This window comes from Oncorhynchus tshawytscha, linkage group LG04, assembly GCF_018296145.1.
Source record: "Oncorhynchus tshawytscha isolate Ot180627B linkage group LG04, Otsh_v2.0, whole genome shotgun sequence".
Taxonomy (NCBI): domain Eukaryota; kingdom Metazoa; phylum Chordata; class Actinopteri; order Salmoniformes; family Salmonidae; genus Oncorhynchus; species Oncorhynchus tshawytscha.
The window spans coordinates 21,854,175-21,871,931 of record NC_056432.1 but is presented as its reverse complement, the minus strand read 5'-3'; the positions used below and the strand labels follow the sequence as shown (position 1 = coordinate 21,871,931).

Sequence of the window (17,757 nt, the reverse complement as noted above, 5' to 3'; positions counted from 1 at the left end):
TCACATCCAATCACATTAACCATTACTCTGTCGCAGGAATTCCACTAACGTATGTAGCCAAACGTAGCTGCTGCTCATGTTGGTATCTGTACTGATGGCGCAAAAGCCATGACAGGGAGACATAGTGGAGTGGTAACACGTGTGCAAGCAGTTTCTCCCGACGCCACTTGGGTACACTGCAGCATCCACCGAGAGCCTCTTGCTGCCAAGGGAATGTCTGACAGCTTGAAAGACGTTTTGGACATTACAGTGAAAATGGTTAACTTTGTTAAAGCAAGGCCCCCGAACTCTTGTGTATTTTCTGCATTATGCAATGATATGGGCAGTGACTAATGGCAAATGTGATTTAAGATGATTTAAGACTGAGACTCTCTCCAATACCAGCATTGCATAGTTATGGTGCATCCTTTCAAGCACATCCTTCTCATTAACCTGTGGTGAGTTATTCACAATTTTCAATTAACAAATAAGGTTTTATATGTAAGTTGGTTAAATAAAGAGCAACATTTGTGATTACTATTATAATATTATTATTTGTGCCCTGGTCCTATAAGAGCTCTTTGTCACTTCCCACGAGCCGAGTAGTGAGAAAAACTCACACTCATTCTCATGTTTAATAAATGTATTGTATGGTGTGTGTGTGGCAGGCTTACAATGATGACAAAAAACAACATTTGAGAGTGTGCTGACCCTGGTGCTAGAGGTGGTACCTAGCTGGAGGTTGAATGTTTGAAGAGGTAAGGGACTATAACATTTTGGGAACCACTGGTGTACCAGATCAATTGCAGTGGTATGAAGGGATAGGTCCATTCTATGAATTATATTTCTATGATTAAACGGACGCCCACCTTGTAATCAAGAGCATGTGTCTCAACCAATGGGGCACATAAAAATAAAAAAACCTCAGATTATGTAAAATAGCGTCTAAACGAAACATATGCGAATATTTCAAGTTTACACGTTTATAAATAATTGACGTAAAAGGTAAAAAAATTACAATGTTTATTAATAAACGTGTTAATGATATCAAACTCAAACGTTTATCTTTTCTAGTGATGAAGACGTGGATGTCTAAAGCTAGCGTGAGGTATGCAAAATGGGTCAACTTTGAGCACCTTTATCTAATTCAGGTCCAAAAGTCACTTTCTGACCACTTCTGGGAAGTTTCGTTTTAAACAAAAGGGGTGCTGTCAAAAAGTGATGGAATTCAAATGGATTTAACCATTGAAAAATAATATCTGATATTTTGTTTACAGTACAAAGGACACATGCATAACATTTAAATACGTATTTAACAGATACATGTGAGATACATTTTATGTGAGATGTATTTATATATTTATGTTTAATTTTTATTTAATACGAGACGCTAAAAAATAAAAAAGAGCTGTTTCCTGTTAGTGACGTCACGGCGGATCAACTTGGACAGGGAGTGCGTAGTGCGAACAGGTGATTCAGTTGTAGGTGCCACCTTCTCGTGGTGGAAAACATGGGAAAACTCCAAGAATTCGACATAACTTTTAAAGACAATAAAGTTGTTTATAGTCCTGGAGAGTCACTTTCAGGCACTCTGAAAATCACAACCACCGAAGCTCTGCTATGTAAAGGTAGGGTTCTGGAAAACGTCACCATTTAACAATCATTGCTAACTTTCTTTCACCTGTCGTGAATTTGTCGTCTCCTCGGACAAGGAAGTAGCGTTAGTGTTCCACTGAAGCAAACAATGGTTATGCAATTGTGATTTGGGACGTTTTAATTACAGTAGCCTACATTGTATCTTCGTATTTGTATTATTTTCAGGTGATGAACGTGTACAACTAACTTAATGTTTAAAGAATTCCGGTAGACTGACTTGTATCATGTTCTTGGGAGGGCTTTTACTCGAACAGACACTTTCTTTAGATGTGTTTGAAGGAAAACAAAACCAAGGCGATCAGTCTCATTTTTTGTCAGAGAGGCAAATTGGACTCATTTTTGGGGTCTGTTGACTAACTTGATTTGTAATTTTACCATATCTAAAAAGTAAAACAATGCGAACAAGATTAGTCAAACTATTAACATTTATACCAAGAATTTATTTGCAAGCATAGAAGGGGCAATGATCAACTCAAGCTGTGTGTGTGTGTGTGTGGTAGGATATAACATTGAATTGTTCAATGGGCCAATATCTGTGTGCCTAATGAAAGGAAGGATCTCAAAGGGCTTTCCCTGTATCAAATAGCTATTGACAGTAGGTGGTCACCCTCATCCCGATCACCTGTTATAGTAGAACAAAATAATTCATCTATTCATAAAAATTGCACTGGGGGTGATCAAAAATGTTTTGAGGTAGTCACACATTTATTTATATATATATATATATTTTTTTTTCACTGCTGTTTAGACAGTAGGTGGAGTTAAAGAACAACCCCCCAAAAATATGTTCATGGTAAAACACACATTTTAAGATACATTTTCTCTGACCCTTATTGAACATGAGAACTAAATTGCCCTCTTAAAACGCAGATGTTTTGTTTCATGGGTGTTTCGGCTCAATGTCTTGTGTTAAAGCTCCGGTTTGTTTACATTCCAGGTCAGGAAAAACAGATCAGGCTGTAGCAGCTTGAGTCATGCATTTAGATATGGAATACAGTGTCACTGGCTGCTCTGTTTTTAACTGATGTCTTCAGAACTTCACAATCAATACTGCAGTAACTTGGGAAGGTTATCTGACCTGTTGTGAGGACTTCACATTTGATTTTCACAAACGGTGGTACTCCACAATGTCACATATTTAGACTCTGTAAAGTGGATCTTTGTATTTATTATGGATCCCCATTGGCAGCAGCAACTCTTCATGGGGTCCAGCAAAATGTAGGTCAGTTTCTACAAATTTAAAACATTACAATACTACATTTTACAGATTTCATAACACACTGTGTGCCCTCAGGCCCCTACTCTACCACATATCTACAGTACTAAATCCGTGTGTAGGTATTAGAGGTCGACCAATTATGATTTTTCAATGCCGATTTATTGGAGGACCAAAAAAAGCTGACACATTAATCGGCCAATTTTATAATTTTTTTTCAAAATTTGTAATGACAATAACAACAAAACTGAATAAACACTTTTATATTAATATAGTACATCAATCAAATCAATTTAGCCTGAAATAAATAATTAAACATGTTCAATTTGGTTCACATAATGCAAAAACAAAGTGGTGGGGAAGAAAGTAAAAGTGCAATATGTGCCATGTAAAAATGCTAACGTTTAAGTTCCTTGCTCAGAACATGAGAACATTTGATAGCTGGTGGTTTCTTTTAACATGAGTCTATACTATTCCCAGGTAATAAGGTTGAGATTATTGGAATTATAGGACTATTTCTCTCTCTACCATTTGTATTTCATATACCTTTGACTATTGGATGTTCTTATAGGTACTTTAGTATTGCCAGTGTAAAATCAAATAAAATTTTATTTGTCACATACACATGGTTAGCAGATGTTAATGCGAGTGTAGCGAAATGCTTGTGCTTCTAGTTCCGACAATGCAGTAATAACCAACGAGTAATCTAACCTAACAATTCCAAAACTACTACCTTATAGACACAAGTGTAAGGGGATAAAGAATATGTAAATAAAGATATATGAATGAGTGATGGTACAGAGCGGCATAGGCAAGATACAGTAGATGGTATTGAGTGCAGTATATACATATGAGATGAGTATGTAAACAAAGTGGCATAGTTGAAGTGGCTAGTGATACATGTATTACATAAAGATGCAGTAGATGATATAGAGTACAATATATACATATGAGATGAATAATGTAGGGTATGTAAACATTATATTAGGTAGCATTGTTTAAAGTGGCTAGTGATATATTTTACATTTCCCATCAATTCACATTATTAAAGTGGCTGGAGTTGAGTCAGTGTGTTGGCAGCAGCCACTCAATGTTAGTGGTGGCTGTTTAACAGTCTGATGGCCTTGAGATAGAAGCTGTTTTTCAGTCTCTCGGTCCCAGCTTTGATGCACCTGTACTGACCTCGCCTTCTGGATGATAGCGGGGTGAACAGGCAGTGGCTCGGGTGGTTGTTGTCCTTGATGATCTTTATGGCCTTCCTGTGACATCTGGTGGTGTAGGTGTCCTGGAGGGCAGGTAGTTTGCCCCCGGTGATGCGTTGTGCAGACCTCACTACCCTCTGGAGAGCCTTACGGTTGTGGGCGGAGCAGTTGCCATACCAGGCGGTGATACAGCCCGACAGGATGCTCTCGATTGTGCATCTGTAGAAGTTTGTGAGTGCTTTTGGTGACAAGCTGAATTTCTTCAGCCTCCTGAGGTTGAAGAGGCGCTGCTGCGCCTTCTTCACGATGCTGTCTGTGTGGGTGGACCAATTCAGTTTGTCTGTGATGTGTACGCCGAGGAACTTAAAACTTACTACCCTCTCCACTACTGTTCCATCAATGTGGATAGGGGGGTGTTCCCTCTGCTGTTTCCTGAAGTCCACAATCATCTCCTTAGTTTTGTTGACGTTGAGTGTGAGGTTATTTTCCTGACACCAGACTCCGAGGGCCCTCACCTCCTCCCTGTAGGCAGTCTCGTCGTTGTTGGTAATCAAGCCTACCACTGTTGTTGTCCGCAAACTTGATGATTGAGTTGGAGGCGTGCGTGGCCACGCAGTCGTGGGTGAACAGGGAGTACAGGAGAGGGCTCAGAACGCACCCTTGTGGGGCCCCAGTGTTGAGAATCAGCAGGGTGGAAATGTTGTTGCCTACCCTCACCACCTGGGGGCGGCCCGTCAGGAAGTCCAGTACCCAGTTGCACAGGGCGGGGTCGAGACCCAGGGTCTCGAGCTTGATGACGAGCTTGGAGGGCCCTATGGTGTTAAATGCCGAGCTGTAGTCGATGAACAGCATTCTCACATAGGTATTCCTCTTGTCCAGATGGGTTAGTGCAGTGTGGTTGAGATTGCATCGTCTGTGGACCTAATTTGGGCGGTAAGCAAATTGGAGTGGGTCTATGGTGTCAGGTAGGGTGGAGGTGATATGGTCCTCTTGAAGCATGTGGGAACAACAGACTGGGATAGGGATTGATTGAATATGTCCGTAAACACACCAGCCAGCTGGTCTGCGCATGCTCTGAGGGCGCGGCTGGGGATGCCGTCTGGGCCTGCAGCCTTGCGAGGGTTGACACATTTAAATGTTTTCCTCACGTCGGCTGCAGTGAAGGAGAGTCTGCATGTTTTAGTTGCGGGTTGTCAGTGGCACTATATTGTACTCAAAGCGGGCAAAAAAGTTATTTAGTCTGCCTGGGAGCAAGACATCCTGGTCCGTGACTGGGCTGGTTTTCTTTTTGTAATCCGTGATTGACTGTAGACCCTGCCACATACCTCTTGTGTCTGAGCCGTCGAATTGAGATTCTACTTTGTCTCTATACTGACGCTTAGCTAGTTTGATTGCCTTGCGGAGGGAATAGTTACACTGTTTGTATTCGTTCATGTTTCCGGTCACCTTGCCCTGATTAAAAGCAGTGGTTCGGGCTTTCAGTTTCACGCGAATGCTGCCACCAATCCACGGTTTCTGGTTTGGGAATGTTTTAATCATTGCTATGGGAACGACATCTAGTATGTATAGTGCTGATGTTATCGTGTGTGTATGCATGCATGTTCCAATGTTTGTGTTGCTTCACAGTCCCTGCTATTCCATAAGGTGTTTTTAAAAAACAATCTGTTTCTCAAATCTAATTTTACTGCTTGCGTCAGTTACTTGATGTGGAATAGAGTTCCATGTAGTCATGGCTCTATGTGGTACTGTGTGCCTTCCGTAGTCTGTTCTGGACTTGGACTGTGAATAGGCCTCTTGTGGCATGTCTTGTGGGGTATGCATTGGTGTCCGAGCTGTGTGCCAGTAGTTTATTAAACAGACAGCTCGGTGCATTCAACATGTCAATACCTCTCATAAATAAAAGTAGTGATGAAGTCAATCTCTCCTCCACGTTCAGCCAGGAGAGATTGACATGCATATTATTAATATTAGCTCTCTGTGCACACCCAAGGGCCAGCCATGCTCCCTGTTCTGAGCCAATTGCAATTTTTCAAAGTCCTTTTTTGTGGCACCTGACCACACGACTGAACAGTAGTCAATGTGTGACAACTAGGGTCTGTAGGACCTGCCTTCTTGATAGTGTTGTTAAGAAGGTAGCACATTGATTTATTATACACAGACTTCTCCCCATCTCAGCTACTACTGCATCAATGTTTTGACCATGACAGTTTGCAGTCTAGTGTTACTCCAAACAGTTTAGTCATCTCAACTTGCTCAATTTCCACATTATTTAGTTGAGGTTTAGTGAGTGTTTTGTTCCAAATGCAATGCTTTTAGTTTTTGAAATATTTAGGGCTAGATTATAACTTGCCACCCACCTTGAAACTAACTGCAGTTCTTTTTTTTGAGTGTTGCAGTCATTTCAGTAGTAGTAGCTGACATGTATAGTGTTTCGTCATCCACATACATAGACACTCTGGCTTTACACAGTCAGTGGCATGTCATTAGTAAACATGTTAAAAGGCAAGGGGCCTAGACAGCTACCCTGTGGAATTCCTGATTCTAACTGGATTATATTCGATAGGCTTCCATTAAAGAACACCCTGTGTGTTCTGTTATACAAGTAACTAGTTATCCACATTATAGAAGGGGGTGTAAAGCCATTACACAAGTTTTTCCAGCAGCAGACTATGATCAATAATGTGAAAAGCTGCACTGAAGTATAACAAGACAGCCCCCACAATCATCAACATGCTCTTAACAAGTATAATTGTTTTAATGTTATTCAATTGTTGTTATGGGAAGTTAAAATTAAACTTAACTTGTATAATTTAGCTGAATATCAGAGTACTGAACTTTATACTTCCACCGGGGTTTTTGATTAGTTTTTACTTGGCTGTCCTTCTCTAGGACTGTGTTGTTGGGCTCCATCCAGAATTATGATTGATTGAACTATTAATTAATGTACCCATAACCCACTACTGGCCAAGAGCTGTTTCCAATCCCCTCTAAGGCCTCTCATTTAGCACCCTTTAATTGATGTGCTCATTTTATTTGTTTATTTAACTAGGCAAGTCGGTTAAGAAAAAAATATTATTTACAATGACGACCTAGGAACAATGGGTTAACTGCCTTGTTCAGAAGCAGAATGACAGACTTTGACCTTGTCAGCTTAGGGATTCGATCTAGCAACCTTTCGGTTACTGACCCAGTACTCTAACCACTAGGCTACCTGCCACCCTATTGGCTTGTGTGACTTTGGTGTGTTTTGAGTTTCACTGCCAGGTATGTGACTCACATAAGAAAACAGACTGTTCAAGTGTGTTGCTTTGCATCACACCAGAAACTGTTTTGTCTGTTTGACTTGTCTTTGTTTTAGGATCCCTCGTTATTTGAGTTTGGTTTTTACGAATATGTTCTGTGTGACATGTTACGTGTTTGCAGGAAAATTTCCCTCAATGTAAACTCTCCTCAAAGGCCTGTGAATAATTGATTGCTGTGGTCTGCATCTGCCAAACAAATGGAAGATACAAACATTCTAGGGATCTTAAGTTCTCTTATTTTCTTGTGAAGTGAATAGTTCTGTGTATTATCCCTGCAGATATCAAAGTGAATTGCCAAGGCTTCTGTGGTGTCACCAGCAAGAGCAATGACACAGCCTGGATGGTGGAAGAGCAGTACTTCAGCAGCACGCTCTCTGTGGCAGATAAAGGTGCTGTCAACTGGTTCATTACCTGCTCACGTTTACAGTTATAGGCCACATTCACCTCCCTTTTCCACTTCTTACTGACACTTCAGTTATGGTGTAACTGTTTCCTTTGAAATGACACATACACACCTTCCAGTCAGTCTTTGTTTTTGTAATGATTTTCTTTTATCACCTACATATGCAAGAAGGATGAGGTAAACAAACATTGAATCCCTATTCTGAGAGCTTCCCCTTCTACCCTGAAAGTTGAATGTGATTCATAGAACAAGAACAACAGACATTGTTAATGGACAGAATGTTTTCCAGACAGCTGATCTGGTGCTTATCTTTCTTCCTGTCTTCCAGGAACCCTGAAACCGGGAGATCACAGTTTTCCGTTCATGTTTCTCATTCCAGGTAAGGCCGCTGAGTGATGGAGCTTTGCAGACCTATGCACCACATCCTTTAAAATATATGGGTTTTCCTCACGTTTTATAATCGGACATGCCCTGGCATGTGAGTAGATACTTTAGTTTTGACATGGCTCGTTCATTATCAGCAGAAGTAATATGAGGAATGAAGTACAGTTCCTCAATCTCTACATTAATGATTGAGGATGTGGATTACCATGGGGACCGTTGACATGTGTCTAGAATGGAAATGGCGCTACAAATTACTGCACATTGGCAGAGTAATTGATGTGAGCCTCTAAAATAACTTACTCGTGGCCATGAGGTTGGGGTAACAATTTATGTTAAGGTAGCGAAAGACACATTTCAGTTGAATTCATTGTTGTACAACTGACTAGGTATCTCCCTTTCCCTTATAGAAGGGCTATAAGTAGTTCATAAATGTTTCATTATTAGCGCATACATGCATGCAGTGCCAGTCAAAAGTTTGTACGCACCTACTTATTCAAGGGTTTTTCTTTTGACTATTTTCTACATTGTAGAATAATAGTGAAGACATCAACTATGAAATAACACATGGATTCATGTAGTAACCAAAAAAAGTGCAAAAAAATATATATATATATATATTATATATATATATTTTAGTTTCTTCAAAGTAGCCACCTTTTGTGTTGATGACAGCTTTACACACTCTTGGCATTCTGTCAACCAGCTTCACCTGGAATGCTTTTCCAACAGTCTGGAAGGAGTTCCCATGTATGCTGAGCTCTTGTTGGCTGCTTTTCCTTCACTCTGCGGTCCAACTCATTCCAAACCATCTCAATTGGGTTGAGGTTGGGTGATTGTGGAGGCCAGGTCATCTGATGCAGCGCTCCTTCACTCTCCTTCTTGGTCAAATAGCCCTTATACAGCCTGGAGGTGTGTTGGTTTATTGTCTTGTTGAAAAACAAATGATAGTCCCACTAAGCACAAACCAGATGGGATGACATATCGTTGCAGAATGCTGTGGTAGCCATGCTGGTTAAGTGTGTCTTGAATTGTAAATAAATCACTGACAGTGTCACCAGCAAAGCACCATCACGCCACCTTGCTTCACGGTGGCAACCACACGTGGAGCTCATCCGTTCACCTACTCTGTCTCTCAAAGACACGGCGGTTGAAACCAAAAATCTCAAATTTGGACTCATCAGACCAAAGGACAGATTTCCTCCTGTCTAATGTCCATTGCTCGTGTTTCTTGGCCCAAGCAAGTTTCTTCTTATTGGTGTCCTTTAGTAGTGGTTTCTTTGCAGCAATTTGAACATGAAGGCCTGATTCATGCAGTCCCCTCTGAACAATTGATTTGTCTGTTACTTGAACTCTGAAGCATTTATGTGGTAACTAAGGAATTTATCCTCTACACCAGAGGTAACTCTGGGTCTTCCTTTCCTGTAGTGGTCCTCATGGGAGCCAGTTTCATCATAGTGCTTGATGTTTTTTGCTACTGCATTTGAAGAAACGTTGAAGTTCTTAATTTTCCGTATTGACTGACCTTCATGTGTTAAACTAATGATGGACTGTCGTTTCTATTTGCTTATTTGAGCTGGTCTTGCCATAATATGGACTTGGTCTTTTACCAAATAGGGCTATCTTCTATATACCACCCCTACCTTGTCACAACACAACTGATTGTCTCAAACACATCAAATGTACTTTAACAAGGCACACATGTTAATTGAAATGCTTTCCTCATGAAGCTGGTTGAGAGAATGCCAAGAGTGTGCAAAGCTGTCATCAAGGCAAAGGGTTGCTACTTTGAAGAATCTCATATATTTGTTTAACAATTTTTTGTTGTTTACTGCATGATTCCATATGTTATTTAATAGTTTTGATGTCTTCACTATTATTCTACAATGTAGAATATAATAAAAATAAAGAATCCCTTGAATGAGTAGGTGTTAAAAAAGATAGTTCTGTAATGAACCATTTTAATGCGTTTGTTGAGATTGTGCCCTTGTCATTAGCTCATTAGCCTCCTTTTCCCCTTGTTGACTAGTATGGTAGGGACTGAGAGCATTGATACCCTGAGATGTGTTAGCTGAACTGCTTAGTTCCCAATTTCACCTGCTGTTTCAAGCCACCTGTTATCTTTGTTATACTATCCTCTGTACTGGTATGACCGTGGCTTCCTCGCTTATGTTTTGTCTCATGGTCATTCATACTAACAATCTGGTATGGCCTAAATCAAATCAAATTTATTTATATAGTCCTTCGTACATCAGCTGATATCTCAAAGTGCTGTACAGAAACCCAGCTTAAAACCCCAAACAGCAAGCAATGCAGGTGTAGAAGCACGGTGGCTAGGAAAAACTCCCTAGAAAGGCCAAAACCTAGGAAGAAACCTAGAGAGGAACCAGGCTATGAGGGGTGGCCAGTCCTCTTCTGGCTGTGCCGGGTGGAGATTATAACAGAACATGGCCAAAATGTTCAAATGTTCATAAATGACCAGCATGGTCTAATAATAATAATAATAATAATAATAATAAGGCAGAACAGTTGAAACTGGAGCAGCAGCACAGCCAGGTGGACTGGGGACAGCAAGGAGTCATCATGTCAGGTAGTCCTGGGGCATGGTCCTAGGGCTCAGGTCCTCCGAGAGAGAGAGAAAGAGAGAATTAGAGAACGCACACTTAGATTCACACAGGACACTGAATAGGACAGGAGAGGTACTCCAGATATAACAAACTGACCCTAGCCCCCCGACACATTAACTACTGCAGCATAAATACTGGAGGCTGAGACAGGAGTGGTCAGGAGACACTGTGGCCCCATCCGAGGACACCCCCAGACAGGGCCAAACAGGAAGGATATAACCCCACCCACTTTGCCAAAGCACAGCCCCCACACCACTAGAGGGATATCTTCAACCACCAACTTACCATCCTGAGACAAGGCTGAGTATAGCCCACAAAGATCTCCGCCAGCACTTCTCTTTTTTGTTTCAAAGTTTGACTTTTGATTATTGGACCGTTACACTTTACATACAAAGGAAATGAATCCGATAGATCATTATATGAACTACATCACATTCTGCCTTATCTATGCAATAGCTCACAGGTAGAGGAGCCCTATGATAACATAAACCCTCCGCTCATTACTTATTGTTAAGATCTGTCACACTGACCGACAGACTGCCTGTCCAGTTGAGAAGGGATTCACTTTCCCTCTGACAGTTATGTTTCATAACAATGTAGGTGATCCATACCACAGAAACCCAAACTAACCTAACTGGTCCTCAACTGTCCATTCTGATTTGAAACTTGCATCTGCTGTTCAATGTACACCGTCTTTTAATTGTAAAACAATTAGATACAGGCCATTTGTGTTGCCAATATTTTTGCCTATTCTTGCCACCATGAAAAGACATCCTGTGCTAAATAACTACTCCTTTCATTCCCATATAGCCTCTGTTCCCACATCCTTTGAAGGAAACTATGGAAAAGTTATGTACAGAGTTAGGGCTTTCATTGACACTCCTCGCTTCTCTAAGGACTATAAGGTGGAGAAGCCTTTCTACCTGCTGAGTCTCCTCAACCTCAATGACGTACCTGACATCCATGTGAGAGCTCCCCTGGCTGATTTTGATACCTTTTCACTTTATCAGAGATATCCAAACCATAGACACTGGAGATTGGTGAATCTGGTCTTAACTTTATATTTCCCACCTGTTTCCAGGGGTGTAGTTCATCTTCCGTTACTAAGAAGTTCACCTACCTGCTGGGGGTAAAGACAGGAACTGTGGTGCTGAAGGCCCATAGTGACATGAAGGGCTACACGCCTGGTCAGGTCATCCAACTGACCACAGAGCTCCACAACCAGTCTGGGAAAACCACAGGGACTGTGGTAGCCTGTCTCATTCAGGTATAGAGTACTGACCTAGTCTTCAGTGCTTGAAATAAAGCAAGGCTAAGGGAAGTGTTTCAACAAAGTGTGGTTGTGTTAATGACGCTATAAAGCTGCAATGGGGTAATTCTTGTCTCAGGTGAGAGAAAAAAGGGATTGCTTTATTTTAGTCACTCAAACATGATCTACCCTATTTCTGTGTGCTCCTCTCCAACAGAAAGTAACTTACCAGACAAAGAAGCCTACCATTGACTTGAGGACTTTAGTGCAGGTGGAGGGTGCTGGGGTGAAGGCTGGCAAACAAGCTGAGTGGAAGGAGCAGATTATTGTACCTCCTCTGCCCCAGTCATCTCTGGCTGACTGTGGTCTAATAAACATGGAATACTTCATTCAAGTAAGCAACTTTTCTCTTCATGATAACATTCCTCTACAGTGAAACCCTTTTTCTCTACAGTTTAGCACCCATGTTTTGATAATACCTTCTCCTCTTTACTCCCTGGTACTTTAGATCTCCTTGAAATCTCCTGAGGCTTCGTTTTTGTTGCCCATCCACATTGGAAACATCTCAGTGGATACCACGTCAGCACGACCCTCCAGACCCCCTCCTCCAACCACCGATCCTTCTCGCTCCTCCGCAAACCCTACCAAGCTACAAAACAGCAGACGCTCTGAGCCGTCCTCCCAAGACCAAGAAACTCCTACTACCCCTTGCCCTTACCCCCACCCAGCCCCAAAACCTGTTCCCAGAATCAGAGTCTCCACTTCCTCCCCTGCCTCCCCCAGTGCCCCTCCAGCTGAGATGGACTATCTGGTCATGGGCGCCAAGGGGCAGGTGACCGAGGCCCTCCCAACTGAGAGCCACTCCCAGCTTGGTTTCTTGAGCTCTCAGGCCACTGTCTCCCCCAGTGCCTTCAGCTATGCCCCAGGCCTCACCTTCTCCCAGAACCAGTCCCAGAGTGGCGCCACAAACCCAACGGGACCTTTGTTCTGTGTGTCCACAGGCGCCACCATCCCATTCTTCTCTGAGGGCAGTACCAACCCCAAGCCAACCCTCTACCCACTCCTGCCTCCTGAGTACAGCACCTCAACACTCCCACATGGTCAGTCTTACACTCCTGTAGTGACTGGCGGTGCTAATGCTATTTACTTTTTACTCAGTTATCTTATTGCACAGTTTGATATTTAGTATTTGGGTAAGGTGTTTCTATTATTGTCATCTCAATGTATCAGTTGTGGCAGGTTTCAGAGTCTTGGCTAATATCCATTATGAAGGAGTCTAATTGCCACACCTTAAGACAGTTATGTCTTTGCTTTGTAAGTTTTGCTGTGACCTCATGTAGTTAGGTGGGTCTTGTGTAATAATGTCTTTGTCTGCTAACTAATATCCGCTGTCCTCTGTTACAGAGGCTCCTCCCAGCTATGTCGAGAGCTGTAGCAGCAACACATAAAACAGCGTCATGACACAGGAGAGACTGCTGGCAACACTGAACATGACAACCAACCTCCCTTCTACTCGATCATGCTGCCAGATAGACCTCTTAAGTACGTCAGCCCAGGTTAAGCAACACCTTTTTTATGATTACTGATTGCTTTCACACATTGTTTGCACTTTCAGGACAGTAATGTTTTTACATAAACAATTTTTATAGCTGGAGACAAGTTTTCAAAGTTAAGTCAGGTTAGAATTAGTTAAGAATATGTTGAAATTGTATTTTTTTTTTACTAGGCAAGTCAGTTAAGAACAAATTCTTATTTACAATGACGGCCTACACCGGCCATACCCGGACGAAGCTGGGCCAATTGTGCGCCGCCCTATGGGACTCCCAATCACGGCCGGTTGTGATAGTCTAGAATCGAACCAGGGTGTCTAGTGAGGTTCTAGCACTGAGATGCAGTGCTTTAGACCGCTCTGCCACTCGGGAGCCAAAACACCTATGATTGAAACCAAGTGAAGATCCATGAAGCCCACTAGCAACTGCCCAGGCTATGTTTTATGTAACCTGTATGTTTATTTATTGTTTTCACTAAACTGTCTATTCATAGACAATTCACTATGTTCTATATCCAAATAATGTTTTATGCATAGGAAATACAGTGCCTTGATACTCTACAATGCACAACCTAATAAAATTGTGTTGTATGTTTAGCCATTTTTGTTTTGCTTTGTTTACTATGCCAGGGTAATTGTACATCTCTAGTTTTAGGCCCATTTATCAGTTGTAAACATGAAGGGTCTTGCACTCCAATATAGATGTCTGCTCGACAGGGATTCTTGCAAGTCGGTACAATTCTTGTCTGACAGGGAAACTTTATTTTTATAGTTGCACTTTTTAAAGCATAATCATATTTAGTGGAATTGTAAGGTAAAGCTGTATGCCTGGAAATGCCCTTGTCTGGAGCAGAGCATCCAAATTTCAAACTGTCCAGAAAAGTGTTTAAAATTCTAAAATCTCTCTCCCAGATAAATAGGAATTTGTATTCAAATGTTTTTTAAATGAGGTTTTCGCGTCAAAGCAACCGAGGAAAAACTAAATTGCTACTTTGTATACTACTTAAATGAAGAAAAATCTATTTTTGTCAACTCCGTCTTGATTTAAAAAAAATGTATTTAACTGAATTGCCTAGTTAAGAACAAAATCTTATTTACAATAACGCCTAGGAACAGTGGATTTACTGCCTTGTCCAGGGACAGGACAACAGATTTTTACATTGTCAACTTGGGGATTCGATCTAGCAACCTTTCGGTTATTAGTCCAAAGCTCTAACCACTCGGCTACCTGCTTCTCCAAGGGCGTTAACTCTGACAGTGCTGATAGACTGGTTGTTTTGGGGGGATTATTGTTGACATTGTACAAACGTTTATTGACTTTTTAGAAGCAACAATATGTCTGTTTTGAGTATCTGTCAACTCTCTTAGAGGCTTGTCAACTCCATCACTGATGGATAAACCTCTTAAGATTAGAATATTTTTGTCAATATTCAGGAAAAATATTTTGATGCTCCCGCCTGCTGTGTACTGAAGTCTTAGCTAGCTAGCACAAGGTGTCCATCGCTCCTGCCTGCCAAACACCTGCTGTTGTTAACAGAACCTGCTGTCATTTATAGAGTTTTGAAGCCACTGTGCCTCCATCTTGGCACTTCACCACCATTTTTTTGGGAAGCTATGGAAATGCATTTATAAATGTCTACCTTTTTGTTTTTGCCAAGTCTTTTCTATTACAGACACATTTTAATGTACACTTTTAACGATATTGTGAGCTAAACATACTTTTTTATTTGTATAAAATGTACAACATTTCCCTAGTACATTTATAACTAAGTAAAAAATATATATAACTGTCCCCACTGCTACAACAAATACTTAAATACATATAATTTGGTCCTTAACGTTTAATTGAAATACTGTAGAATTCCATTCATTACTATGGATGACTGCTTTTTCTGGGCACTGCCAATATGGCCGCACAGTGGCTTCAAAGTCTCTCATTGGCCAACACATAGCATCAGCAATCCAGGGTGTATAAACATCTAAACTCAGCAAAAAAAGAAACTCCTCTATTTCAGGACCCTGTCTTTCAAAGATAATTCTTAAAAATCCAAGTAACTTCACAGATATTTGTTGTAAAGGGTTTAAATACTGTTTCCCAACAATGAATGAACATGCACCTGTGGAACGGTCGTTAAGACACTAACAGCTTACAGACGGTAAGGTCACAGTTATGAAAACTTAGGACACTAAAGAAGCTTATCTACTGACTCTGAAATATGACCAGGGTCCCTGCTCATGTGCGTGAATGTGCCTTAGGCATGCTGCAAGGAGGCATGAGGACTGCAGATGTGGTCAGGGCAATAAAGTGCAATGTCCGTATAGTGAGACGCCTAAGACAGCGCTACAGGACGGACAGTTGATCGTCCTCGCGGTGGCAGACCACATGTAACAACACCTGCGCAGGATCAGTACATCCGAACATCACACCTGCCAGACAGGTACAGGATGGCAACAACAACTGCCTGAGTTACACCAGGAAAGCACAATCCCTCCATCAGTGCTCAGACTGTCTGCAATAGGCTGAGAGAGGCTGGACTGAGGGCTTGTAGGCCTGTTGTACGGCAGGTCCTCACCAGACATCACCGGGAACAACGTTGCCTATGGGCACAAATCCACCATCATTGGACCAGACAGGACTGGACAAGAAGTGCTCGTCACTGACGAGTCATGGTTTTGTCTCACCGGGGGGATGGTCGGATTAGCTTTTATCATCGACGGAATGAGTGTTACACCGAGGCCTGTTCTCTGGAGTGGGATCGATTTTGCAGGTGGAAGGTCTGTTATGGTCTGGAGTGGTATGTCACAGCATCATTGAACTGAGCTTGTTGTCATTCCCTGCAATCTCAAAGCTGTGCGTTACAGGGAAGACATCCTCCCTCATGTGGTACCCTTCCTGCAGGCTCATCCTGACATGACCCTCCAGCATGCTTTGAGATGTTAAGTTTGCTGAAAATAAACGCAGTTGACAGTGAGAAGACGTTTCTTTTTTTGCTGAGATTAGTACTTAATTTGTAAATTGGGAGGTGCCGGTGTTGTGCTGAAAAGTTCCCTCCTGCCAGAATCCCCCCTCCCCCTCGTGTGAACGCGCACGCACTCAATTCTTCATTGCTGTTACTTGCTAGTTGGGATTTCTGATCAAGTTAGGCTGTTTCACTTTATTTTTTTATGTCTGTATGATTGCGGGGGAGGCACTAGTAATGTCTGCGGTTTTTGGTTTGGCTATTTGTTTCAAGTGTATTAGTCTATAATTAAATCTCTACCAAAATTCGTCATCTCTCCCATGTCTTATTTGACTAGTAGTTGTTCTGAAATGTTTATTGCTTGCCTACATTTTACTACTTCATCTGTTTCAATATAACACATACTTTAATTTCAGTTGCCTTTCCTGATGTGGAGTTTATTCTATAGAAAGTATTTGACTCTGGAGTGTGCCACAAAAAGTATTTGACTCGAGCCACAAAATTAAGGAAATTAGAAGGGGGTGGGAAGGATTTCAGCAAGGCTATTTTCTTGCCTGCTGAAATTCTGCCCTCCCATTTTGTAATGTTTAAGAAAATAATGATAATACACAATAACAAAAACATCAAAGTTCAATTTTAACAAACATTAAATTAGAAATACAAATTTCCATCTTTGCATAATAAGATATAAAATGACTAAATAAAAAATAAAAAGACAAATAACAAACAAATATTGGAAAGCTGCAACAGCTCGACTGAACATTTTAGTACACTTTTTATGGAGGGTTTTCCAGGTGATACCGTCAACTCAAGCCTAACCTAGTCTTGACAGGCAGCGCAGACACAATCCTCCAATGATGTTATGGTTTTCATACAGGACTGGTGGAACCATCGTGGGCAGTGGTCACAACCAATCTGAAATTTATGATAAAATGTTTATATTTAAAACATTAAATACATTTTCTTGAATTACAATTTATTTCATTATCAGACAAAGCGGATGATACTACCTCTAGAAATATTACTGCTAAAACATTCGTACTCCTAAAAATGTGCCTTTAAAAAAAAAATGTTTAGAAGTGAACAAGCAATTACCCAGTTAGTGTCTTCCTCATTATTGTCCACCTCCCCACAGAAGTGGCTCAGGTCATCTAGCAAAACATAATGTCAAGTAGTCTATTCATCTTTACATGTGTTTTTCTGGGCAAACAGGGAGCAAGGGAATAGTATAGG

At 41.3% G+C, this 17,757-nt stretch overlaps 1 protein-coding gene across 1 annotated transcript; it reads left to right on the top strand.

Moving 5' to 3' along the window:
• The first annotated feature begins 1,407 nt into the window (after positions 1–1,407).
• LOC112232793 (arrestin domain-containing protein 1) lies at positions 1,408–14,165 on the top strand. Its single transcript, XM_024400018.2, has 8 exons — positions 1,408–1,607; positions 7,634–7,744; positions 8,087–8,137; positions 11,577–11,731; positions 11,848–12,033; positions 12,233–12,409; positions 12,524–13,115; positions 13,420–14,165. Exons 1-8 carry the CDS (start codon positions 1,490–1,492, stop codon positions 13,461–13,463), a joined length of 1,434 nt encoding a protein of 477 aa, XP_024255786.1. The 5' UTR covers positions 1,408–1,489; the 3' UTR covers positions 13,464–14,165.
• Positions 14,166–17,757: the final 3,592 nt, after the last annotated feature.